The sequence below is a fragment of the Fusarium fujikuroi genome, chromosome FFUJ_chr03 (genome assembly GCF_900079805.1).
Source record: "Fusarium fujikuroi IMI 58289 draft genome, chromosome FFUJ_chr03".
Lineage (NCBI taxonomy): Eukaryota > Fungi > Ascomycota > Sordariomycetes > Hypocreales > Nectriaceae > Fusarium > Fusarium fujikuroi.
In genome coordinates this window covers 2,307,568-2,331,794 of record NC_036624.1, presented here as the reverse complement: position 1 = coordinate 2,331,794, position 24,227 = coordinate 2,307,568, and the positions used below count along the sequence as shown (strand labels likewise).

Sequence of the window (24,227 nt, the reverse complement as noted above, 5' to 3'; positions counted from 1 at the left end):
GCTCTGAGGCGGAGCAACAACATGGATCCTACGGGAACGTGGATCGTCAGGGGGTTTACATATGTACACAGGTGACAGTTACATAGGACTTCGAGTCTGCCACGAGAAACGGAATGCGAGAGCAACGTGAGAGAGGTACGCAAGCAGACATGCAATGCACTGCACAGTACCTGATTATGATCGTCTCCAGTGTAAGCATTGCTCCATTTGTTCCTGGGATAAATGCGGTTCCTGGAGCCAGCACGATCCAATCGTTGGCTCAATCCCTTTTCTGCATGACCTGAAGAGCGGATAACAAACTATGGAGCATCTCTTTTAATTCGGCCGAGACTGAAAGAACCATCGTATCGTATGCCTACATAGGTACTGTAGGTAGTACACTGTCGATGAGGCGCGTGTTTCAGTTTCCAGGAAGGGCAATTCGATCTTTACTTAGCGAGTTAGCCAAGCCGGGATCACGGAACTCATTGTTTAATCATTTGGTTTAGGTTATTTTATTCCCGCGTTAGCGTGTGCCTTTGAAGAAATTCTAGAAATACTGTGGTAGGGATACTATACTGTGTGGAGCGGTATGTGGGAACGATGCCGGAAATTTATACCTGCCTTAGACTAATACATACGTACCTAGGTATGTCTAACCGAGCATGCGTATACACTGTGATTATCCTGACGCGTACACAGGATAGACAGTTTCTTTATCCATAACGCGCTTTGGTTTCCAGTCTAGCAATTGTTTCAGCCACTGGAGCTGAACTTTATCTATGTACTGTCTGTAATTTAGAGCATGCAGGATGTTGCAAAGCTATGAAGGATCCCGTCTAGGCTTATTGATATTTGGACCACCAACCTAAAAGGTCTTGCGCTGAATAGGAATTAATGAGTCTGATGTTTACAAAGTACGCATTCAGCATTCTGATGTTAGAACAGAATTGCTTCACGAGATAACTCTGGAAATTCACGTAGTTTCACGTTATTGACATCATTGCTTTGGATTCTGCTAGCCAATATATCATACTTACATTCTATTCCACCTTATTCCTCAGAGACAATACACCAGTAAGTGCACAATTACGCTTCTGCTTTTATATTACTTGGTAGCCGATTAATCACTAAGCTGCGTATTAGCAGTGGACATGCCTTGGCTGGATTGCAATGCTTTTAATTAAGCTAATAAAAACACGGTTCACAAGCTAGGTAGTATCAAATTGTGGCGAAAATAAAGATATTACTTGAATAGGAAAGCCGCCGGCTACGCGCATGTGTTTACGTGCAATGCCGCCTCTATACTGCCCCCTACTAACCATTTAGCAATAGACAATTTAGTTAAACAACTCGTTGAGCCTCCCATGTCTGTCTGAAGCCTAACAGTTGACTCAACTCCACCCCATTTCCAATCTGTACATCCCGTAGGAATTGCGTGGTTCTCAACAGCTCCATCCTCAACATCCCATATGCCCACCTCTTACAAGTCTCATGATTGCAGGTCAATGGCCACATGCTCATTAACAGTGGGCAGAACTTCGGTATACCTAACCCGAATACCCAATATCCATGAATGGCATCTCCCGTGACATATTCCTTACCCCAGCCTCACAGCTCCAACCCCGCTACAAACCCCTCGATTCCCCCACTTGAGCTCGGTGTTGGCTTCCATTCATCCATCCTTCATCGCTTGAATACAGCCAGCATAACCTCACCTGATTGCCACTTCCATTGTGGCGGTTATCTTGGCAGCTGGTACTTAAGAAGCTTTGAATCACCTCAGATATCAGACCCGATTGATCAATAATATTTTCTTAATTAAGAACCACTTCATCTCATCTCGATAATACCGGATGACCCTCCGTCCATTACCATGTCAGCCAAACACTTTGTCAACGATCCAACCCACCTTGTCTCCTCAGCTCTCCATAGTCTCACCCTCACCAATCCGTCACTCGCCCTAGATCCAGACTTTAAAGTCATCTATCGTCGTCCTGATTCCAATGCCAAAGCACAAGTATCCATTATCTCAGGAGGTGGCTCCGGCCATGAGCCCTCATTCGCCGGCATGGTCGGCCAAGGCATGCTCTCCGCAGCTGTAGCTGGAACCATCTTCGCATCTCCCTCTGCAGAACAAATACGTACAGCAATCACCTCTCGTGTCGATACATCAAAAGGCGTCCTGGTCACCGTAATGAACTATACCGGTGACGTCCTCAACTTTGGTATGGCTGTTGAAAAGGCCAAGGCTGCAGGGCTTGAGGTTAAGATGGTGGTTGTTGGCGACGATGTTGGTGTTGGTCGTGCAAAAGCCGGAAAAGTCGGTCGCCGTGGAATCGCAGGTACAGTTCTCGTTCACAAAATCTCAGGTGCCCTCGCAGCTCTAGGAAAGCCACTTGATCAGGTTGTCAAATATGCACAACTGACAGCAGACAACCTCGTCAGCGTGGGCGCCAGTCTCGAACATGTGCATGTTCCTGGGCGAAAGGCCGATGCAGAGGGCAGTCTTGCGGCAGACGAGGTGGAGCTGGGAATGGGTATTCACAATGAACCCGGCTCTGGCCGTGAGAAGGCTGAATTACCTGATCTCGTAAGTAAAATGCTCAAGCAATTACTCGACACCACAGACAAGGATCGAGCTTTTGTGAACGTTGACTCCATAGAAGTTGTTCTCATGATCAACAACCTGGGAGGAGTCAGCGTTCTTGAGCTGGGCGGCATCACTGCAGAAGTTGTGAGTCAGCTTGAGTCAAATTACAGTATCTGGCCCGTGAGAATACTCAGTGGAACTTTCATGACCAGTCTGAACGGTCTCGGCTTCAGCATTTCCCTTCTTAATGTGGTGTCTCCTGATTTCGAAGCTCCGAGCATGATTGAATTGCTTGATGCTCCCAGTGAGGTGGTTGGATGGTCCGCACCCGTTCAGGCCAGCACCTGGGAAGCCAAGAATACCAATGCAAGAACCGGCCGTGCTGGTGCTGCAGGGGATATCAAGTCTAGTGGTCTAAAAACAGACCCCAGTACCGCGCAAGAAGCACTGAAGAAAGGCCTGCAAAAAGTCATTGATGCCGAACCAGAGGTCACCCACTACGATACTATCGTCGGAGATGGTGATTGTGGAATCGGGTTGAAACGAGGCGCTGAAGGTCAGTCCGACGCATTGTGGCCCCCTGGAAAAAGCTGTTCACTGACATAATACAGCAATCCTTAAGCACATTGATGAGCAGCCCCTTACCGGCGACGTTGTCGTGGATCTCTCATCAATCGTAACAATCGTGGAAACAGCCATGGATGGAACCTCTGGAGCTCTATATGCCATCTTCCTCAACGCCCTGGTTCATGCCCTTCGTGAGCTGTCACCCGGCACAGCCTCGCCCGAAATCTGGGCCAGGGCCCTCAAAATGAGTAGCGATGCTTTGGCTAAGTACACGCCTGCTCGCCCTGGAGATCGGACGTTGGTCGACGCCCTTCATCCTTTCGTGGAAGCTCTTAACCAGACAGGAGATGTCAAGAAGGCAGCTAGCGCAGCACTGGAGGGGGCTAACAAGACCAAGGGTATGCAAGCCAGCCTGGGTCGGACAGTCTATATCGGAGGCAGTGGCTATCAGGAGGTTCCCGATCCTGGAGCCTGGGGGTTGGCCAGCTTCTTCCTGGGCTTGAGCAGTTAAGCAGTCTTATGACCTCTGCTTCTATCTCAAGGTCCAAGACGGAAATGTAAGCCAGTAAAGCCGAGGGAAACGGCAGTGTGCAAATATTTATAACACGTGTAATGAACAGAGCATGGTATGGGGAAATCAACATGTTTTCAACGCCTATGTAGTCCCTGTGAGTCTTGCCCGTAAGACATACAAACATCCCATTCTTAGATTCGAGCTCTCGCCGCCCCAAAATCATGACGGTAGTGAATTATTAGCTGAGAAGAACCAAAATGACGCTATCGCCTCGTAGGAACCTAGAGTAAAGTCAGTACCCATTTTCGACGTTCCTGTCACCGCTCATTGACAAGTTGTTGTGTTGTTGACGTACATCTTGCTGATGAATCTATCCTTGTTCACCGGGCGGCCCTTCTTCCCGTTTGCTAGCCGAGGGGTCTCTGTCCACATCTCCTTTACATTCTCCAGCACCATATTGCAATGGCGATCGAAGGCTTTGACACGCGCAAGGAGCTTGCGGTTGTTGCGGATGGAGATGAGCACTTGCACGTGCGATCGAACGGCGGTCTGAAGGATAGATAGAGGGCCGGCAGAGAACTCGTGTTCCTCTAGCTGGGCAATCTCGTACTCACTAAATGATGATGTGTTAGCAATCGAGGACTTGTCGCGGGGCTGGACGAAGAGGAAGAGATGCCTGTCACATACGTGAGTTCATTGCGCGACTTGCTGAGAAGCTCCCTAGTTAATCTGTTAGTACTATGGGACTGAAAAGTAGGACTTGCTGCGACATACTGAATCTTGGGGTCCGTCGACATCTTGGATATATTCTGATAGTTTGGGATGTTGGAGATGCGCGCGCAAGGCTGAAGCCCAGATAGGTCAAAAAGTTGACCACGACTTGGGCACGTGTCTGATTGGCTGGTGGTACCGACCCACCTTTCGAGCTTCATGAGATGTCATGTGACGATAGTAGACAGCAATCCCTCCAACAAAAATGTGGCTGCAACCTTGGTATGGGTTTTTGGGCTACTCGGCGGCTTGTTGCGGACGGTTGAAAAAGCATTGCCGCGGACCTCGGACAAGACTCCAAAACCATCTTATACCCCCTCTTCCTTCACCTCGATGCGCATGTCGATCGCATGTGCGCATCGCTAATTCTTCTTCTCATACAATGTCATTTCGAACTTTGACAGTCCGAGCTTGTGCCTCAGCTAATGTTGCAAACCGGAGCTCACCAAGAATCTTCAATATGGTCCAGCAATCAAAGATTCTGAGCTCCTCGCTCGGTGCACGACAGGTGAACACAATTATCTGGATTTTTTATTGCCATTGATTCTAATTTCATGTCGTAGCTTTCATCCGAAGCCACCAACATCCGAGAAAAGCGAGGCGATAGTTCAAATGATGTAGTTTTCGAGAGCAAGTATGGCCTACGAACCGTCATGCTCAACCGGCCAAAGAAGCTCAACTCACTCGATGCCTCGATGATCCGAAAGATTGTGCCCCGACTAATCGAATGGGAAAAGTCCGATCTCGCCAATGTTGTCGTTATGAAGGGTGCTGGCGAAAAGGCCCTCTGCGCTGGAGGTGACGTTACTGCGCTCGCCCACCTCAACTCGGAGAGTGAGGACGGTTGGCAGAAATCAGCACAGTACTTTGCCCTCGAATATAAGCTGGACCACTACATTGCGACATACAAGAAGCCCTATATCGCTTTCATGGATGGTATCACTATGGGAGGCGGTGTTGGTTTGAGTGCCCATGCTCCTTTCAGAATCGCGACCGAGAAGACCGTCTTTGCCATGCCCGAGACTACAATTGGATTCTTCCCCGATGTCGGCGCTTCATTCTTCCTTCCTCGAATGAACGGATCTGTCGGGACTTTCCTTGCGCTTACCAGCGAGCGACTCACTGGCCCCAACGTCTTCTACTCGGGCATTGCCACCCACTACCTGCATTCAACCAGCTTGCCTGATCTAGAGGCACGTCTAGCCGAACTGCGGTTCCGGGACAGCGACGGTTTGCCTGAACGACTGGCACTCATCAACCGAACTCTTGAAGAATTCTGTACCGGTCTTCCATATGACCAGCCCATAACCTTGAGCGGCGAGATTCGTAAGGCAATCGACCGATGCTTTAACAAGCACACCATCAGTGAGATCATTGCTGCCTTGCAGGCTGAGCGGGGTCCAACTGAGGAGTGGGCGCAGAAGCAGCTCAAGACTCTACACAAGCGATCACCTACAGCTGTGCATGTGGCTCTTCGCCAGATGCGTGTGGGTGGTGAGTGGGACATCGCTCAGACATTTAAGAGGGAGCACCAGATTGCGACCAAGTTCATGCAGCATCCCGACTTCACCGAGGGTGTATCAGCGCTGCTCATCCGAAAGGAGGCGCCCAAGTGGCAGCCTGAGTCTCTCGAGGCCATTGGGGGCACAAACGTGGCCAAGCCCTTCTTTGAGTACGACTCCAATAATGAACTAGCCCTGTTCACCGATCGCACATTCAAGGAATACCCTCACCGGGAACTTGGTGTGCCATCCGAGAAAGAGGTCGAGCAGACTCTGTCAAGGGGTACATATACCCAAGAGCAGTTGGCCAACAAAATTGTGTCGTCGCGCAACGGTCGCCAAGGCATTGCTGAGGTCGCCAGAGAGATTATCGCCCGCAAGACGGCAGTGGACGACCAAGGCAAGGCAGTTTGGATGGCGGATGAGTCGCTCCCTGGAAGCCGACTGTAACTCCTCACATGCTACCGATGCTTGAATAATAAAATGTAAAAATAGATGTCACTACGAGATGTAAATCATGTAGTGCGTGTGCTGATAGATGAATTGCGATGATATCAAGCGATAAGAGAAATGTGCTTCAAAATAGATGATGCTTTTTTGCTCCCACATGGGGTCACATTCATGAAGTCTAGAATGATCACGGCGAAAGTGGCGAACACGAGGCTTGAAGTGGGGTTGGGATGGAAAACAACAAGAATCATTCTGGTGAGAGATGAAACCTTGGCTGAAAAGTCTCATTTTGTAGCGACTTTGTTGAGGGACATGACCAGTGACCAAAGAGGGGCAGATGCAGGTAGGTAGTGGATGGTAAGATGGGGCGGGTATGTAAGCCGAAGAAGAAACACCAACTCATAATTTTTAGGCATGGCTAATAAAAGGATGGATAGATACAGATAGGAGAGAGAGAAACAAACGAAATGCGGAGATAAGGGAACAGGACCAGCAAAGACGGCCCAGTTGGCAAACTATCTCATGTAGGCAGGCACCCGGTAGAGTCTATTAGATGACCTCAGGCAGAGGGCAAGAGTATAAAAGGGACGGTGTCCCGCCGCAAGAAGAGCCTCGAAAGAAAGACGAGACATCTCCGTCTTTCTCTGGCTCATTTCTACCCATTTTCCCGTCATCAAAGCAAGTCGGCAGTTACTAGGTTGGCCATAGCAAAACAGCCAGCGAAAAGGCTCAGGTTCACAACCAACTAGAAAGATACGTACCGTTTCAAAAGTACGACGACTTACCATTGACACAGGCGAACAAAGGTTTCGCTTCAGATAGCAAGGCACGTGAGTTCTGCACCAACTTGAACCAAGCTGCATTATCCGGCCCCACTAGACCGCTCCGTGTCAAGAGGTGGATCACGCACCGGCGAACCCCACCACCGTCCGGGCGGCGCGTCTAGAAGTCAAAGAATGCGCTAACTCACGTCACCAATGCAGGCACTAAAAGGGTAATTGACAGGGGTTATTGGCTCATCAACCACTGGAGTGACACGGCGACCCTCCATCTTTTCTTCAGTTTCATTCAAGCGGAATACGCCTTTGAAGCTGCATCACAACACACTCAAAGCATCTGTGACTTTTTTATTATTGATACTTCAAACTTGGGGTTTGGTTCGAGCTCTTCTTTTCTCTTATTGACCACAGTCCCGTCACTATATTTTCACCCTTTGTCACTATTTTCTCTATTTCCTGGTTGTCTAGCCAGCGCGCAAAACTATCGGCACGCACTTTAACTCGATCCACCTGCGCTCCACGACGCGATTTTGGCGGGTTAGAGCGCGTCACGAACATGACGCCCGCCTCCCGAATTTGATATCACGTCCCGGCCAACGAGCTCAAACATTAAACCTCCCCACTACTATTTCCTACGCATCGTTGAAATACCCACTGCCAACCTTCACCTCTTGACCTTTTACTTATTACTTCTCGGCCGTCGCTGCCTTGTCTCTACTTACATGATATACACCCACCATATACAACGACGACAGAATTCACGACTGATTCTTTAACCGCCATCTCTGACCTCCCCCCTGAGGGGACTAAGCGCCATGGCTTCACCAATCCCCAATCCTGTTCAAGGCGGCTGGAATCACAACGGTCAGACGATGCAACAGAACGTGGAAACAAATGAAGCAGGCGTCCAAGTGAGGCCTATGGGCCGTATGCGAAATCAATGCGTCTGGTAGTTACCTTGCTAACTTGATATACAGTCAAGGTGCATTATACATTTGACAAGGAGGCCAAAATCAATTGCCTTGCTCGTTCAACACAAACCCTCTTCGTTCAAACAATTCCTCTCGATGAACAAAACTCTATTGGCATTGTCGACTTGAGAGCGTGTCTACATGCAGTCACCGAATGCAGCCCGGAACTCGGAAACCAAGATAGTGAGGGCGACTACACCATTTACGCACTCGATTATTCAGAACCAGACACCCCCTTAGTTGGACAAGGCATGCTATCATGGGCACTCGATTCAATGCGTGGTGGTGAATGGCTCTCTCAGTCGCCCAAAATGGTAACTGGGCGTGTCACCAAGAACTTGCTTGCCGTCTTTGGAGGAGGAAACCGCGAGACAATCGAAGTCAAGCTCAAGTTCACTGTCGGCTCGAGGCTTCAAAGGCGAGAACCAAATGTTGACATGCCACCCGTTGAGATACCACCTCACCCTACGCAACCCACGCCTTTACAACCCGCTCCACTGCAGCCTGCCTCTCTGCCACCCTCCCGCTCTGCTGAAATGGCCGTAGCTTCTGGTGCCGCTGAATGGAGCTCTTTCATCCAGGCCAACCCTCATATCGGACACACAGCACATGTGTCTCGAGTGGCATCACCTGCGCTTTCTCAAGGCGCACCGCCTCCTGTCACAACTGAACGACGAGATTCGATAGGTCCCGCGATTAGTCAAGCCAACTCAGGATCGGATGTCCAACGTATAGCACCCATGCCCGTCCCTCCGTCAACGACCGCGGCTTCGACGTCAAGACCCTCTAGCAGAAGCTCCCGCAACAGGAAGCCGCCGACAGGGCGGCCTCGCGGTAGACCGCGAAAGAAGCCTGCCGAAGGAAACACTTCAGGGTACGAAGACGGCACCGAGGGCGAGGATGGCGGCTCAGTGCCAGTAAAGAAAAGAGCCAGGCCGATGAAGGTCGAAAAGGCTACTCCTAACCCCTTCACTTCAGGTCCGGAATCTCTACGTGTCACTGCTAGTACCGCTGGTTCTCTTCGAAATTTCCGTCCTGTTAATGCAAACAATGAGGCAGTCGCTGGGAATCATCTACAGGAAGTTCCACGGGCTCCTACTCCCGTTCCCGAGGGAGGACCCCTGAACGGCCCGGCCCAGCCTGGCCCCAAAGGCAACAAGCCTCGGAGGGAATCCTCGATGCGCAAGGAGCTGGGTGCTACTCTGAGCAGTCAAATACCCCCGAGACCCCTTCGTGCCTTGTCTCCGAGTCAAGAGGATGGCCGTTCTCCAGAATCGCCTGTCGAAACTCCTGCCTTTTCAGAGGATAGCCCGCAGGACATACGGTCTTCCCCCCCTATGCCACGAACAGAATCTTTCATGCGGTCAAGTCCTCCTCCTTCCAGTCCTGTTTTGCCACCAATGCCCTCCCTACCACGACAAATATCGAGCTTTGCGGAGAATGAAACAGACGACTTGTTGGATGAACCTGTCTTGCCAACTGCCAAAGAGGGCCAGACTTATAGCCAGCCTAAGACACAGAAAGTAATGGAAGACGTGGATAATACCGGAATTCCAACTCAAGTGTTCAGGATCGAAGATGGGCCAGAAGGCCAAGGGCTCGTCCATATCCAGAACTTCAACACCCCTTACCCAACCTCAACTCCTGCTGGTCCCCCTCCATCAGAACCCGTTACCGCGAAGAAAGTTGCCATCCCTAGATTAGTTCGGAATTCTTCTCAGAAACGACCTGCAAGCTCAAAACCACAACCACGGAGCTATGCACCAACACCTCCTCCTACGACAGATGCTCCAGAAAAGGATAGCCCAGTCCCTACCACTGCATCCTTGCTGCCCGATTCTACTCAGCGGCAGGGCAACCAAGCTCTAGAGGCAATGGAAGAAGATGCCCTCTTTGAATTAGTGCGCGCAGTCTCTAGTTCCTCTGAGCCCAATGCTTCAATTTCAACTAACCAATCTACTGAAGGATCTTTACCTACTTCAAAATCAAGTACTCGTGCCATCGCACCAAAGCCCCGCCCCTCGCGACCACTCGGCAGATCACAGTCCGCAGGAGTTCTAGCTTTGCCATCTGTACCGGCAAGCGAGCCTGCCGGGCCATCTTCTCTATCACAGTCTGTCCTTACGGAACCGCCCCGTGCTTCTACAGATACCACAACTTGTCTTCGTCGTTCCAAATCGGTCAGCGTTCCCAAACCGATTGCTGCCAGTGACCCTTTGGGACCGCCTGAGACATATTTGATTACAAACACTCTACCTACTCTGTCAGAGGCTATCTTTCCGCAGAGCGATTTTCCTCCTATGCCCTCGTCCCCGCCCTATAAGTCCAACAAGAACCAGATCAAGAAGGACTCCATTAAACAGAGGCTAGAATCTGCAATCGCAGCTGGCGAGATGCCTCCGTTCTGCACTAACTGCGGTGCCATTGAGACCCCGACCTGGCGCAAGATTTGGGTTCAGGAACATGACGGAGCACCAGAGAACGTGGAGTACTCAGAGAAGCCTGGCCGGGTTACTGCCATTGAGATTCTGAAACGGGATAAGGACAAGAACCCTCTGTCCCATCGTCTTATCAAGAAAACGCTTGGTTTTGGTGATGATCGAAATGACTGGTCAGAGAAACTGCTCTGCAATCCCTGCGGTATATGGATGTCTAAATATCACAACCACCGCCCACAGGATAAGTGGGATAATGGGCTTCTGGGCCAGAGTCGAAAGAAGCGGGGATCTGCTGGCCCTGAGTCGCAGGCAAAACGTGCCCGTACTAAGAGTTCTTCGGCCCCCCATCCTCCGTCAGAAGCCTTCCCAGTCACAGACTCCATTGGACCGGTCGAGCGTTCATCCCCTAAGCAAGCTGATGTTATCTCTATGGGATCAAGAGTTGATGAAGATGCAGCCATGCAGAATGTCTTTCATTTACTGGCGGCTGATGGGCATCATACTAAAAGCATGACCCAGTCAGTACCAGGCTCTTCCCATTCCCGGGCTTCCAGAGGCACCGGGACTGCTGACAGTCCCATCGAGATGGACCTTGATGATGAGTTGGGAAGCACTCGACGCCTGCTCTTCCCCTCACCCCGTAAGGAGGGTACACCGAAGACCTTGGGAGAGATCGATGCCAACATGACTAAGACAGCGGATTGTCGGCAAAACAAGGAAATCTGCGGAAAGGAGAATGCAGTTTGCGATACCCAGAACGAAGATCTCATCATGGATGATGACATAGAGGCGCTGTTTAACAGCCCAGTTCGTCCTTCCACGCCGCCGCCCAAATCCAAGGCGGATGCTGACTCGGCTCTCTTCAAAACCCCGACACGCCCTACACCCAGCCATCGACCTATCACACGCAGTGTCTCGCGATCTCTTCGATCAGTGAGAGATTTGTTGTCTCCTAGCCAACAGGCGCTTCTGCAAAGAACGCCGACCAGAAGTCCTCCGAGCGTTAGGCGCAGCCTACGACTGAATCTGGAGAGCAAGCTGGAGAGCGTTCTCGATACCCCCCTGAGCCGAACCATAACGCAGTTGCTCTCTGAGCCAAACTTTGACTTAGCGAGTAGCAATTTGGATTTTTCCACGCTCCCATTACTAGACACAGACCCTGCCAGTCTAGGTGACTTTGGCAGTTTTCTCAGCACCGACGGCATTGCGCCAAGTTCTTCCCCTAAAGATGGTAATGTGAACTTCACCTACAGCGGTTCAGATAATGTCTGGGCTGAATGGGGCGGTATTGAACACAAAAGTACAGTCCAGGAGAAGGAGAAGTAAAGAATGGTTGTAGACATTGTTTTGCTTCGAATGCTTGTTTTTTTGAGTTGTTTTTTTACAGCACTGTTAGTCAACAGGTCCATGAAGAGCACGACGGTACGAATAGCTAGGTTGATTTTTCTGGGACAGGCGAATGCCAAGTAGACGGCGTTGGGACAATTACACGAAAGTAACGGCGCTTACTTATTCACAGCGGATACGATACCTTGATAGTGGCTGAGAAATGCCTGTTTTAGAAGCAAATTGCGGGCACAAGAAAGCAATGACTGATTAATTAAATACAATTTTGATAAATCCCGATACATCTGCATTGACTGTCTGTATCTTATTGTGAATAGTCCGTGGTTAGTCGTTCTAATCATAATAACTATGGCCGCCCATTTTACCAGTATAAAAAATTGACCGTGTGCACAATTGGTAGCACTGTACCATTAGTTTCTGACCACTTAACGCGGCCTGGAAGTTAGTTACCTATGATACGACGCGTCTGATCGCGCCCACATCTAGACCCCTCCAGACGTTTTGACCTTCACCAATGCCATCTTTTTAATCCATACACGACCTTTGTCTTTGCCAGAAATCTCGGTTTGCTACGAACAACTCTGGTCGAGGTTCATTATCGCCCATGATGGCGGACGAAATTGAAAGCCGGTTCTCCCCCAATAAGCCGCTTGAGCCTGATGTCCTCAGCGAACTAGAATCCATTATACGCCTTCATGGCCTCTCGGTCGAGGATCTCTTTTTCAAGTGGGAGTCGTATTGTATAAAACTGGATCTTGATGCTCAGGCCCTAAGTCTCGAACTTCTTAGGAACCTCAAGCAGAGCATCCAAGATGAGCTCGAAAACAGCCATCGAAAAGTCCAGGTCAAGACCGAGAGAAAGGTCGCCAATACACCGAGAGGCATAGCAAAGGGCGACAATGTTTTTGGGATGTTAGATGGGCTTGTTCCCAGCACTCCAGCGTCGGGGGCAAAGTTGAATAGGGGTGCTGCGAGTGGCAGTGCTGTTAAGAGAAAGACGGAGACGCCTAAAGGGTTGATGAGCTCGCCAGCGACAGGTATGAGCGAGCAGCTCAAGTCGTTGAATGGACTACCGTATGTTACTTCGTCTCACCAACTGCCTCCGCCTTGCTAACATTATCCAGGCCCACATCATTCAGTGATCGAGCAAATCCAGGAGAGACTGTTGAAATTCTCAACGATCGCCTCAATGCCGCCGAACCACCGATTGCACCCTTTGCCGAGCCTCGAGTAAAGCTCACAGCCGCCTCAGATCAAAAGAAGCTGGGATACAAGCCATTGGCCATGAAACTCTCCGAGGCCAGCGAAATCCTCGACGACCGGATCGATAACTTCATGGCTCTTATACAGCAACATCATAAGATCGATGAGAACGAGTTCGGCAGTGCCGCTGCGCAAAGTACAACTGAGGTCGTTGCTGTTGGCCGCATCGCTTCTGACTCCTCAGAAGGAAAACTAAATGCGGCGTCACTGGTACTGGAAACCTCCAGACGAACAGGAATGGGCTTGCGGGTACCCCTAAAAATGGACAACATCCGCTCATGGAGCTTTTTCCCTGGCCAAATCGTAGGTTTCCGGGGTGCCAACGCCTCAGGAAATGAATTTGTCGTGAAGGAGGTTCTCGAGGTCCCTCTACTTCCCAGTGCTGCCTCTTCGCCCTCCGCACTCGAGGGGCATCGTGAGAGGTTCCGTGGTGGCCCTGATGCTATGGACGAAGATTCAGAACCTGCACCTCTGAGCATTCTCTACGCCTCTGGTCCTTACACTGCTGACGATAATCTCGATTTTGAGCCACTTCATGCGCTGTGCAGTCAAGCAGGGGATACTTATGCAGATGCGCTTGTCCTTACAGGACCGTTCCTCGATATCGACCATCCCCTTATTGCCACGGGAGATTTCGATCTTCCAGAAGAGGCAAACTTTGACCCCGATACAGCTACTATGGCAACAGTATTTAAATACCTTGTTGCTCCCGCTTTCAACCGCCTTGCAGCCTCCAACCCGCAGATCACCATCATCCTTGTCCCGTCCGTCCGCGACGTATTGTCAAAACATGTCTCATGGCCTCAAGACTCGATTCCTCGTAAGGAACTCGGCCTTCCCAAAATGGTCCGCATTGTCACAAACCCTATGACTCTTTCGATCAACGAACTTGTCCTTGGTGTCTCATCGCAGGATATCCTGTCCCAGCTCCGCTCGGAAGAGATTGTGTCTCGTGGTGGTGGACAACCTGGAACTGATCTAATGAGTCGGTTGTGTCGGTACCTAGTTGAGCAGCGACATTACTTCCCGCTGTTTCCTCCTACAGATCGCTCTAAGCTACCTAAAACTGGCACGGAAGATGGTTTGGCTACTGGGGCTGGTTTAGACTTGAGCTATCTTGAACTAGGAGAGATGGTGAATGTCAGGCCAGATGTCATGGTTGTACCTAGTTTGCTACCTCCATTTGCAAAAGTTCGTCTCTTAGCTCCTTTTTTGTCTTCATCCTTACTAACTGAACCTCAGGTCGTCGAGAGTGTCCTCCTTATCAATCCTGGCTACCTTTCTAAGCGCCGCGGCGCAGGTACCTATGCACGAATGACATTATACCCTCCCCCAGTATCAAATGGAAGCGGCGAAGACATGATGGGCCATCAAATATACGATCGTGCTCGCGTAGAGATTGTCAGAATATAGAGCATAGCTGGGTGCGAGTCTAGGGCTGCACGTAATCTCACGAGACACGTAAAAGAAAAAAGAAGCTAAATGCAAGGCATATACCATGGTTGTTTGGGTATTATTAATAGTATAACAAGAGCAGGCCGAGTTCATCTGGCATCCACCCTGCGTCTTTTGTCGCTCTCATACCGCTCGTCATCGTGTGACGTACTACGTTTACGACGTCGGTAATCATCTCTATCGTTTTCGCGTCGTGGCGAACGTGACCGTGACCGTGATCCTCGTCGACTTTGTCCATCATCTTTTGATCGGTAAGAGTCCCTATCCCTATCTCTTCGATCTCGATGGCCATGGTCTCTTTCATTTCGGTCGTCTCTCTTGCGATCACCTAGAGGAATGGCATTGGCGCCGCCTGCGCTTCGTTCGTCACGGCGAAACCTATCATCGTCGGGTCTGAAACGCTCATCTTCCTCGAATCGTCCGCCGTCCCTCTTTCGGCCATCGCCGATATCTCCCCATCGGCCTGTGTCCTCGGTGCGCATGTCCCTGTACTTTGTTGCACCTTTGCGGCCCAGCTTGGCCATGTCGCGACGCTGCAGGTATTCGGGAAGTGCCTCACGGTTCCGCACGTCGTCCTGGATACGACTGCCCATGATGTCTCGCTTATCCAGACCAGCTGCTTTCATCTCGTCCTGGTAGAATGCTCCCTTGTGTAGATAACGCTGCATGAATGACATTTTGCCCTTGCCTTCCTTTTCCTCTTTCTGTTGCGCCAGGAACGCCTCGTCTTCGGCTTGTCTTTCCTCCTCAGTCAGGTTACGTCGACGCTCAACTTCTGCAAGCTCCTTTTCGCGCTCTTCGATGATAGCGCGGGCGCGCTTCAGACGTTTGAGTTCGCGAACGCGCCAAGCTGCTTCTTCAGCCTCTGGATCTAGTCCGTCTGTTGTATCCACATCCGAGTCCTCGTTCTCATCGTCATCCCAGTGCTTTTTGCCTGCTGCGCGAGCGGCAAGATCCTTTTTTATTTGCTCTTCCACGAGCTCGTCAGCGGCTTTCTTGCGGGCCTCTTCTTCGGCCTGTCGTGCTTCTTCCTCTTCTTGCGCGGGGGTCTTGGCGTTTCCTCTTTGGCTTTTTGGTACGAATTTGGGCCGAATCATTAATCTTCGTGGCGCTTCATCCTCGCTGCTCTCTTCTTCGGATTCGCTTTCCTCCTCCTCATCCTCGTCTTCATCCTCTTCACTTTCTTCATCCTCCTCTGTCACGAAACCTTCCTCTGCAGCTAGGCGCTCGGCTTTTTCCTTAGCAAGTCTCCGTTCTTCGGCAGCTTCCGCTTCTTTCCTCCGAGCGTTGAGGTCGACTTTTCCTAGGTTGCCTGATGAAATTTTACCCGCGCTGGTCGCTTTCGGTGGAGGTGGAAGCGCTGGCTCGTTAGACTCCTCGTTTTCGCTCGCGTCAGAATCTGAGTCAGATTCTACTCCTGTGGGCTTACCAGCGCGATAACGCGCTGGTTTCACCGGGTTTGCTGTCATTCTTTTGGGTGGCATTGTGATTCAACGCTGAGGATGAGGTTGAAGATGCGACGCATGCTTGTGACGTTCAAGGCTGGTAGTGAATAAATTAATAGGTCTAGCAAAGTGCGATAAGCTTATCGCATCAGCTACCCTGTATGGTCCCCATCTTGAGGACATAGCTGCTTTCAAGTATCTATAGCCTGTTTGGGTCATGAAAAGTGTTGATCTGATATCCCTTTCTCATTTATTTTAAAACTTAGTATTATAGGGTCATTCGGAAATATGCCGAGAGCTACGGTGTGCCGTCTACTATCGTATAGTTCTCAATCAAACAGGAATAACTAGATTTCGCGAGCCGAGCTGATATGAAGACATGAACGATTGAATAAGGCTTTCTTTTACTTTTTTCCCCTTCTTTTTTATTTATTTTATTTATAATTTTTTTTTTTTTTTGGGGGGGGGGGGCATATATATTCATACACTGTGACATGAAGAATAGAGCCATGGCCATATCTTGGATGTTACTGTACAACGTATTCTTGTGTCTCTCAATATCCTGGTTTAGTGGTAGTGGCCATGATGCGTATCATTCTACATGTGCCCTATATATGATTCAAACAATACTCCTTTTTGCCTAGTGTAATGTCGAGTTCTACCTCTTCTATAGTCTAATTATTGGCGCCCAACTTCTTCAAGACCCTTAACAAGGCCCTCAACTGTCCCTGGCAGAGTTTGGCAGTTGACCACAACACGGAAGAAGCTGCCCTTTGGACCAGGGGCATAATCAACCATGTAGCCTCTGAGGATCATCTTCTCGACCATAATCTTGGTTCGGAGTGTGTTCTCCTCCTTGTTATCAGACAGATTTCTCCTGGGCGAGTAGTAGAAGCAAACTTGCAAACAAGGGGGAGGGTCTTGCGATACAAGCACAAAGTTGTCACTCTGTTTGAGGAGACTGGCAAGGTATTCAGCCTGCTCAAAGGCGTGGTCGATCTGGTTCTCAAAACCTGCAGCACCATAGTATATCCAGGCCAAAGCAAGCTTAAGACTGTCACCGCGGCGACCGCACTGCAGGGTTAGATCCGCAAGATCCCAGATATCACCGCCATCGCTGGTATGGAACAAATAGCCCGCTGCGGTGCTGTTGGCCTTGTTGAATATGTTCATATCTGGTCCGAGGAGGAACGAGCATGTGACGGGAACGTTCATCATCTTATGAGGGTTCACTGTCAATGAATCGGCCAGATGGGCGCCATTGAGCTTATGCTTTTGTTTCGACGAAAAGATAGCAGGGCCTCCCCAGCTTGCATCGATATGCATCCAGAGGCCAAACTCCTTGCAAATTCTGGAAATCTCCTCAAACGGCTCATATGAGCCCATGACAGTGGTTCCAGCCGTCGAGTTCACATAAAGGGGTGTCTTGCCTTCATCCCTTGCACGGACGACTAGCTCCCTCAGGGCATCCGGCCTCATGCACCCAAACTCATCCACAGGCACAGGCCAGACGCTGTTTGAACCCAGACCACAGATCATGGCACTCTTCTCAACTGAGTAATGCCCGTGAGCACTTGTAAAAACGACGAAATCGTGGCTACCGTTGCCGGAAGCTCTACATTCTGGGAACAAGGTGTTCCGGGCAACGACCAGGGAAGTCAAGTTTGAGGCGCTTCCTCCCTGACAGGAGATACCCCCTGCTCTTGATCCGGTGAAACCAAACAAGTGTGCCAGAGTCTTTGCAGTGGTTTTTTCAATAATGGTGAGGGCGGGAGAAACTTGAAAGACATGGAGCTAGAGGGTGTTAAATGCTTGTTACTGATAGTGCACAGGGGCTGGAACGTACATTGGTGTTTAGCACTGAAAGTATCATATCTGACACCACACCGACCTGGTTTATCATGTATTAGAAAACGGATCAACCGATGAAGCCGGGATTACTGTGACATACTGCGTTCGTGCTTGCATACAGCTTATCAAGGAAGCCCTGATCCCAAGTATTGACACTGTTCTGAAGAACTTGCTGGATAGTCTCCAACAACCCCTCCTTACCTTGACCCGAATTTGGCAAGGAAAACTTGAGTCGCTGAGCAAGCTCTTGTGGTTTTTGAAAGTCTACCAGGACATTGTTCTTGACACCAGCTGAACTGGGGCGAAGATCCCCTGTGGCACGCTCTGCTGCGGCATCATCCGCAGCCTTGATGTAAGGAACAATGAGACCCTTCACAGCATCGATGAGCTGGTGGTGTAACGTCAGCGACCAATCAGCTCAGAGGGTGAGCTCGTGTCATGTCTCACATCGTTTACTTCTTCAGCCCTATGGAGGGTGGTTATGGAGGGGTTCCCATTGCGGCCGTTGGTTACAGTCATGACGGCTAATATCGGATGAGAAAAGTGAGAGATGGAAATATAAGTAACTTGGAGAAAATATAACTGTCGTTTAGTTAAGTACAATATGGGTCTAGAAAGTTGAGAAATGAGGCACAATGAGAGGAATAAAAATAGAAATAAAAAAACGGCTCGTCATCCAAAGAACTTTGAGAGATGGGACACATCATTGATGGCAGCAATGGCTCAATGTCTCGTGACTTTTAATTATTTCTGCGAGGGATTTCCCGTCCGATCAACCGAGTCTTTCCCGAACATGTCAGAAAGTTCATTACTGAGCGGTAAAGTCCTACCAGTAAATACCAGCAACCGAGGCTTGAATAGGCACGACTTGATCATTTCTCGCCATCTTTTTGTTAGTGGCTGAACACTGAGGACAAGATTAGTAGACGAAGAGGGGGAAGGCCGGGAGCGATAAAAGTTTCAATTGCTCCTCGCTCCTCGTTCTCGCTTGCAGAGCCTTGTCATGAGGCTGGAGCTGGGGTTGTTGTCAGCTCAACTGAAACGAGTTGGTCCAACTCAACCCTTGCTCAATTTCTTTTTTTCCTCGACCTCATCTTGCTTGACCTTGACCTTGGCAATAACCTTATCAGACTGTTAAATCGCGGTCCGTGATCGCATCATCAAGTATGTACATGTAGGGCACCAACGCCAGCTGCCCTTTTCATGTGAGACAATTGGCCCAAGAAAGAGAATAAAGTCTCAGATCTGTGTCTTGAACATGAAGGCCAGTAAGACACCACGTTTTGGGTCAACCACCCACCAAAGGAACCACTACAATCTAACTGTGAAGCTGTACCTGACCGCAGGGGGAACGAATACTCACTAGTTGTATTTGCCTTGGATAAAAAGAGAGGCATTGTCTAACAAACTTGTGGCCAAGAGAGGAGAGGACTCGAACGATGGCTCGAGCCCTCCAAGGGTAGGCTTCAACGCCTCTACAAAACACACTCGACGTACCTAGTCTGCCCGCCTGATATTGATGATAGGCAGGCACTCCGTACATGCATACTCATATCTCGGTCTTGTCTGTGCGCGGAAGTCAATTTACGAGCGACGGAGAACCTGGTCATGAAACGAGAAGAGATGAGATGTAGTGTGGTGAGTCTGTTTAGTTCACCAGTGCGTGGGGGAGGGATGGGATGTGACCGTGACTGTGCTCTGAGAAATACATATCCGTACATAATAACGTAGACATTGAAGAGTGAAGACCAAAAAGGCAGGCCGGAATTTCATCTGGCAAGGTTTTCGCAATCACTGTCACATCGCTTATACCAAAGGTTGACAGACAGACAGAACGACATGCATCCAATCTGATCTGAGCGATGTTGAGCAACACCAAGCAAATCTGCGAAGACGGATAACGGATGGAGTGGCAGCCACAGATACATAGTCTGTCGTCTGTCTGCATTGCGCATGTTGATGCTCATGCTTTATTCTTATTCCCATGAGCACTAATAATTCCCTCTCTTGGCTGTGATGAGCTTGAGCTTTGACCTGACTTCTCTTGTCACTTGCATTCGCATCTGCATCTGAGTTTACATATTATCCACCCCGATTGCGACTCTGAACACGCAAGTTTGAAGGTTCCGAGTGAGGAAATATCCCTGTCGATCAACTGTCCGCCCCGTCCTTGTCCTCCAGGCTTCAGCTTTCTCCCTACCTGACTGACTTACACCAGTAACGAAAGCTCGGGCGATAAGTTATTAATAAAAGTTTAAAACCCGCCGCCCGTCTCCGTTTTCAAGTCTCCCCACATTTTCGCCGTTGGGATCTGACCAAAGCCTAAGGAGATACCTAACCTTGTGCTTGGCTACTGATTTGATTTATTCAAAAGCTTATTGACAGCTGCAACATTCATTGGATGATCGAGTCCGTAGCTCGCCTACAAGATGGCTGACGCGTTGGGATGATGGAAGGGGAGGGGGCTCCGAGACGGAGTGAAGAACTGATGAATGCCCCTAATCTTGATGTCTTGTCTTTGTATTATTACTATCCTTGTCTCATCACATCGCGCAAGCATACCAGCTTCCCGGGATGGCCAAGGCCAAGGCGAAGGCGATGGTGTGCTGGTGGCGGTCGTGATAGTGAAGGCCCTCAGTCGCTTATATGCAGATCATGAACAGTTTCGTACCTTGCATGTGAAAAAGATGTGCAGGCACAAGAACAAACCAGTGCCCAATGTTCATAGCATCAATTACTTGCTGATGCCCAAAATCAACCTTGTACACATCTTTTTATGCATCTTTGCCTATTTTTTTACCTTTTACCCCTGCGCCGGCCAACGCCACAAACGTCTTCATCCCTGTCGTGCCCCATCTGCCCTGTTCCCCCGGGCGCTATCCAGCTCTTAGTACTCTGTAGCCCGTATCGCACCGAACGAAGAGCTCAACTCAACGCGGCACCTTCAGCCGTTTTTCCGTACCAAGAACAAGGGGCAGCCGGCCATGGTTGGTATCTTTTGAGAGGAGAAAGGAAAAAGCAAAAGAGGCAAGAGACGTACGTGGGAGAAGGACAAAAAAAAAAAAAGAAGCAAACTTTCCCTCGTCACTTTCACCTTTCCACTTCCCTTTGTTTCCTCTAGTTATCCTGCATTAATTCCCTTTACCGTCCATACAGTCCTATATCGTGGCTATCACAGTAGACAACCTCCCATTGACTCTACCTAGAGGAAACAAGTAACAAGACGAGCAGAACCAGGCTCCCAAGGGACGACAAAAGGGAGCAGCACCTGTTTCTCTCTAGACTACCTACCTATCATCTATCATCCAATTCAACCACCATTCGTCATATTTCTCACCCTGGACTCGGCTGTCTCAGAACAAAAGAAAAAAAAGCCCCTCTTTCATCCATTCACTCACTCAATCACTCGCCCCAAAGGGAACTGCCGGCTGAGCCCTCAGCATTACAAATTATCGTCATCTGGCCAGAAACTCGGACCCCCAAGAAGCGTCACATCACATCACATTGCATTACGTTACAGCATCGATCATCACCTCCATATTATAATACAAACACATACGCTCACGCTCACGCTCACGCACACACCTTGCACCCGATTGCGACGAGACACGACTAGAACGATCGAAACGATATCATACCTGACTTGACTCGAAAGACAATAGAACTCGGCTCCAACAATACAACTAACTCCACTACACCAAAAGGCCTTGGCAACTCGACCGCACCTGGAATCATTCTAGAATTTCTTGTCATCCGATCCACAAGCGGCGCGTTTCGGTGCCTATTGCTATAGCCTAACAGCTCCCGCTTGGGCTATCAACAGTACGAGCACACTGCAAACATCTCCTTTTTCTTTAACGACCACTTTCGCTTCATAAACGGACAGCGCAGCCTCCGACATGACGGCTCCGACACAGACACCTGTTCCCATATCTATCACGATCTGCGGCGACGGCGGATGCGGAAAGTCCTCCATTACACTGCGCCTAGTTCGCTCGCAATGGACTTCAGACTATGACCCGACTATTGAGGACTCATATAGCGTGACGCGCCGCATCGATGGTGTTACTTACCACCTATCTCTTACCGACACAGCTGGCCAGGAGGAGTACCGCGGCATGTGGGCTTCCTCAAACCTCGGCGCCGATGCTTTTCTCCTCGTCTACGATATCACATCCAAGGACTCCCTGGATGCCCTGCAGCATTTTAATGAACTTATCGATATGGAGGCAGAAACTCGTCTTGACAATGCCGATCGCGCACGCCGTGCTGGTCTGCGCTCAGGTCACGATACGCGCTCCCGCACCATCCCTCCTGTCAAGCTCGTAGCCGGCAACAAGTGCGATCTGCAAGAGAGCAGACAAGTCCCTGCAGCTCAGGGTCTTGAATGGGCCCGAAAGCGCGGCTGTGGATTCATGGAGACGAGTGCGCGCCTAGAAGTCAACATCGAAGAGACCTTTGCATTGGTTGTGCGCCGGGTGGTTGAGGCTCGACGACTTGCTGATACAGGTCCGGACGCAGCAGAGTTTAATGCCCGCGGTATGACGAAACCGCTGACGCCTCTCCCGACCGATAGCGACACCGAGAAGCGCGCGGTTGGAGTGCGAGGACCGAATCTTCAGGACGACAGGGTGGGAGGGAAGAAGGATAACGGCTTTTGGAAGAGCCTGCGATGCTGGTGAAGTCGGGCAAGGGCATTGTGAGAACAGGATAAGCAAAATGCTGGGAGAGTTTGTGTGGGTTTGTTGGGAGGAATATTTCACAGGGCTTCAAAATCATCATATACCAGGGTTATTTCGGCGTCTTGGCGAAGGACTTGGACTTTTTATCTTTCTTTTATCGTTTTACAGAGGACGCGTTTGTTCTGGGGAAAGGATGTCTTCCGTCATCTGACATCATGGAGTTACGCCTGCGCGCTATTGTCTTGGGTCTAACACCGCCGGGACTTGATACTGTTTTACCTTTACCACTTGTTTGCTGCTTGGTGCGCTATTGAATTCTGCTTGTAAACGGAGGGCAACCAGGACACTGTCCTGGAGACGAGTCTCATCGAAACCAGATGCTGAGCCGGTTGATGCTCTTTCATGTAGGATATCTGATGATGGTGCCTAAGGTAGTTTGTTTTTCCAGAGAAGAAGCATCAAATATGGTCAGTAAATGCTCTATAAGCCAGAACTATCGAGAATGACAGGGAGGCTATAAAGCGTGACTTTCCATAATCACGGAAAATGCACCAAACCAGCATACGCGTTGCGAATAGCCGCCCAAGCCGGTACGTTAAAATCAATCAGGAGGTTTATTGTCTGTAGCTGCCTGTTAGATGCGAATGCTTACAAACCCAGCTCTTCCTCTTGAGCAAATATGAGAGAAAATGTGTCACCGATAATCACATCTGCATTGCCATAAACGCCGGGCCTCTATGTCTAGAAGCGTCTTCTTACCCTCTAGCCACTTCGTCACGCCTCATCAATCCACTTCCTGTAATCAGCGTACTCCAGAGTAGTTTTCTTGCCCTGGTAGCGTGTGACCTTGAGGTCCAAGTCTTTCCAGCGTCCTCGGCTACCAGTCCACCCCGCCTTGCGGATGAGACTGAAGAGTGTTTCTTCTTTAGTCCATCCCTGCTCGGAGGCTACGTCTGGGAGGTACGTTGAGCCATAACGGCGGCCACGATCGTAGAATGAGAGTCGAATGCCGTGAACGCCAATTTCCCAGTCGAAAATGTCATCGACTTCTTCAAAATCGGTCAGGAGTGTGACTGCGACTTGGAGCGTAGGCAATTCGGACTTTCTAATTGGGGAGAAGCGAGTGTCTTGAAGGGCAGAGATAAGGGCATATTCCGGGATACCCTCAGCCAGATCTTGAGCTTCAAATGTGCCGATACAACCGCGGAGCACGGGCTCGCCATCCTCCATCGTATTCCATGTCACGAATAGAGGGGCAGATGTTGGGGGAATAGGAAGAGAAGAGGTACTCGTGGCAGGTGTGGAAGCACCTAGCGAGGTCGAAGAGGAAGAAGATGAAGTGCTAGCATCAGGGATCGCCAGATGTCGAAGACTGGGATCGTCTAGGGTCTTTGGAGCAACAGGCTCTGAATCTGAGGCGGAGGCTGAAGATTCTTGAATCTCTTCCAAAGTCAGAGCCTTCCGATGGGTGAGGTGAGCTTCTAGCGCCTCAAAGCATAGTAGGCAGTGATCTCTGGTAGCCATCGGGGAGTAGAGTGGACGATAGAGCTGCTGAGAAAGGTCAGGAGGCTTATTAGAGATAAGGCGACTGAGAAGAGAGAAGGTAGTAGAAGCGGTGAG

The 24,227-nt window shown here is 49.9% G+C and overlaps 9 protein-coding genes; 5 read left to right on the top strand and 4 right to left on the bottom strand.

The window, feature by feature from the left end:
• Window positions 1-1,855: 1,855 nt before the first annotated feature.
• Window positions 1,856-3,650, top strand: FFUJ_02837 (probable glycerone kinase isoform; the record flags this gene model as incomplete). XM_023574615.1 has 2 exons in its annotated part: window positions 1,856-3,128; window positions 3,184-3,650. The coding sequence occupies 2 exons, from the start codon at window positions 1,856-1,858 to the stop codon at window positions 3,648-3,650; spliced, it is 1,740 nt and encodes a 579-aa protein (XP_023427938.1).
• Window positions 3,651-3,891: 241 nt separating this feature from the next.
• FFUJ_02836 (probable small nuclear ribonucleoprotein chain D2) lies at window positions 3,892-4,450 on the bottom strand (the record flags this gene model as incomplete). XM_023574614.1 has 4 exons in its annotated part: window positions 3,892-3,934; window positions 4,009-4,266; window positions 4,341-4,373; window positions 4,428-4,450. 4 exons carry the CDS (start codon window positions 4,448-4,450, stop codon window positions 3,892-3,894), a joined length of 357 nt encoding a protein of 118 aa, XP_023427937.1.
• A 356-nt stretch (window positions 4,451-4,806) lies between these two features.
• On the top strand, window positions 4,807-6,376 carry FFUJ_02835 (related to enoyl-CoA-hydratase; the record flags this gene model as incomplete). XM_023574613.1 has 2 exons in its annotated part: window positions 4,807-4,932; window positions 4,988-6,376. 2 exons carry the CDS (start codon window positions 4,807-4,809, stop codon window positions 6,374-6,376), a joined length of 1,515 nt encoding a protein of 504 aa, XP_023427936.1.
• Window positions 6,377-7,970: 1,594 nt separating this feature from the next.
• On the top strand, window positions 7,971-11,890 carry FFUJ_02834 (uncharacterized protein; the record flags this gene model as incomplete). XM_023574612.1 has 3 exons in its annotated part: window positions 7,971-8,082; window positions 8,133-9,450; window positions 9,511-11,890. The coding sequence occupies 3 exons, from the start codon at window positions 7,971-7,973 to the stop codon at window positions 11,888-11,890; spliced, it is 3,810 nt and encodes a 1,269-aa protein (XP_023427935.1).
• A 628-nt stretch (window positions 11,891-12,518) lies between these two features.
• On the top strand, window positions 12,519-14,587 carry FFUJ_02833 (related to POL12 (DNA-directed DNA polymerase alpha); the record flags this gene model as incomplete). XM_023574611.1 has 3 exons in its annotated part: window positions 12,519-12,985; window positions 13,036-14,365; window positions 14,417-14,587. 3 exons carry the CDS (start codon window positions 12,519-12,521, stop codon window positions 14,585-14,587), a joined length of 1,968 nt encoding a protein of 655 aa, XP_023427934.1.
• A 131-nt stretch (window positions 14,588-14,718) lies between these two features.
• FFUJ_02832 (related to microfibril-associated protein) lies at window positions 14,719-16,113 on the bottom strand (the record flags this gene model as incomplete). The annotated part of the gene is made up of 1 exon (XM_023574610.1): window positions 14,719-16,113. One exon carries the CDS (start codon window positions 16,111-16,113, stop codon window positions 14,719-14,721), a length of 1,395 nt encoding a protein of 464 aa, XP_023428747.1.
• Window positions 16,114-16,752: 639 nt separating this feature from the next.
• FFUJ_02831 (related to glutamic acid decarboxylase) lies at window positions 16,753-18,444 on the bottom strand (the record flags this gene model as incomplete). XM_023574609.1 has 4 exons in its annotated part: window positions 16,753-17,868; window positions 17,921-17,965; window positions 18,026-18,313; window positions 18,373-18,444. The coding sequence occupies 4 exons, from the start codon at window positions 18,442-18,444 to the stop codon at window positions 16,753-16,755; spliced, it is 1,521 nt and encodes a 506-aa protein (XP_023427933.1).
• A 3,380-nt stretch (window positions 18,445-21,824) lies between these two features.
• On the top strand, window positions 21,825-22,607 carry FFUJ_02830 (related to GTPase Ras2p; the record flags this gene model as incomplete). Its single annotated transcript, XM_023574608.1, has 1 exon — window positions 21,825-22,607. One exon carries the CDS (start codon window positions 21,825-21,827, stop codon window positions 22,605-22,607), a length of 783 nt encoding a protein of 260 aa, XP_023427932.1.
• A 774-nt stretch (window positions 22,608-23,381) lies between these two features.
• On the bottom strand, window positions 23,382-24,131 carry FFUJ_02829 (related to ammecr1 protein; the record flags this gene model as incomplete). The annotated part of the gene is made up of 1 exon (XM_023574607.1): window positions 23,382-24,131. The coding sequence occupies one exon, from the start codon at window positions 24,129-24,131 to the stop codon at window positions 23,382-23,384; it is 750 nt and encodes a 249-aa protein (XP_023427931.1).
• Window positions 24,132-24,227: the final 96 nt, after the last annotated feature.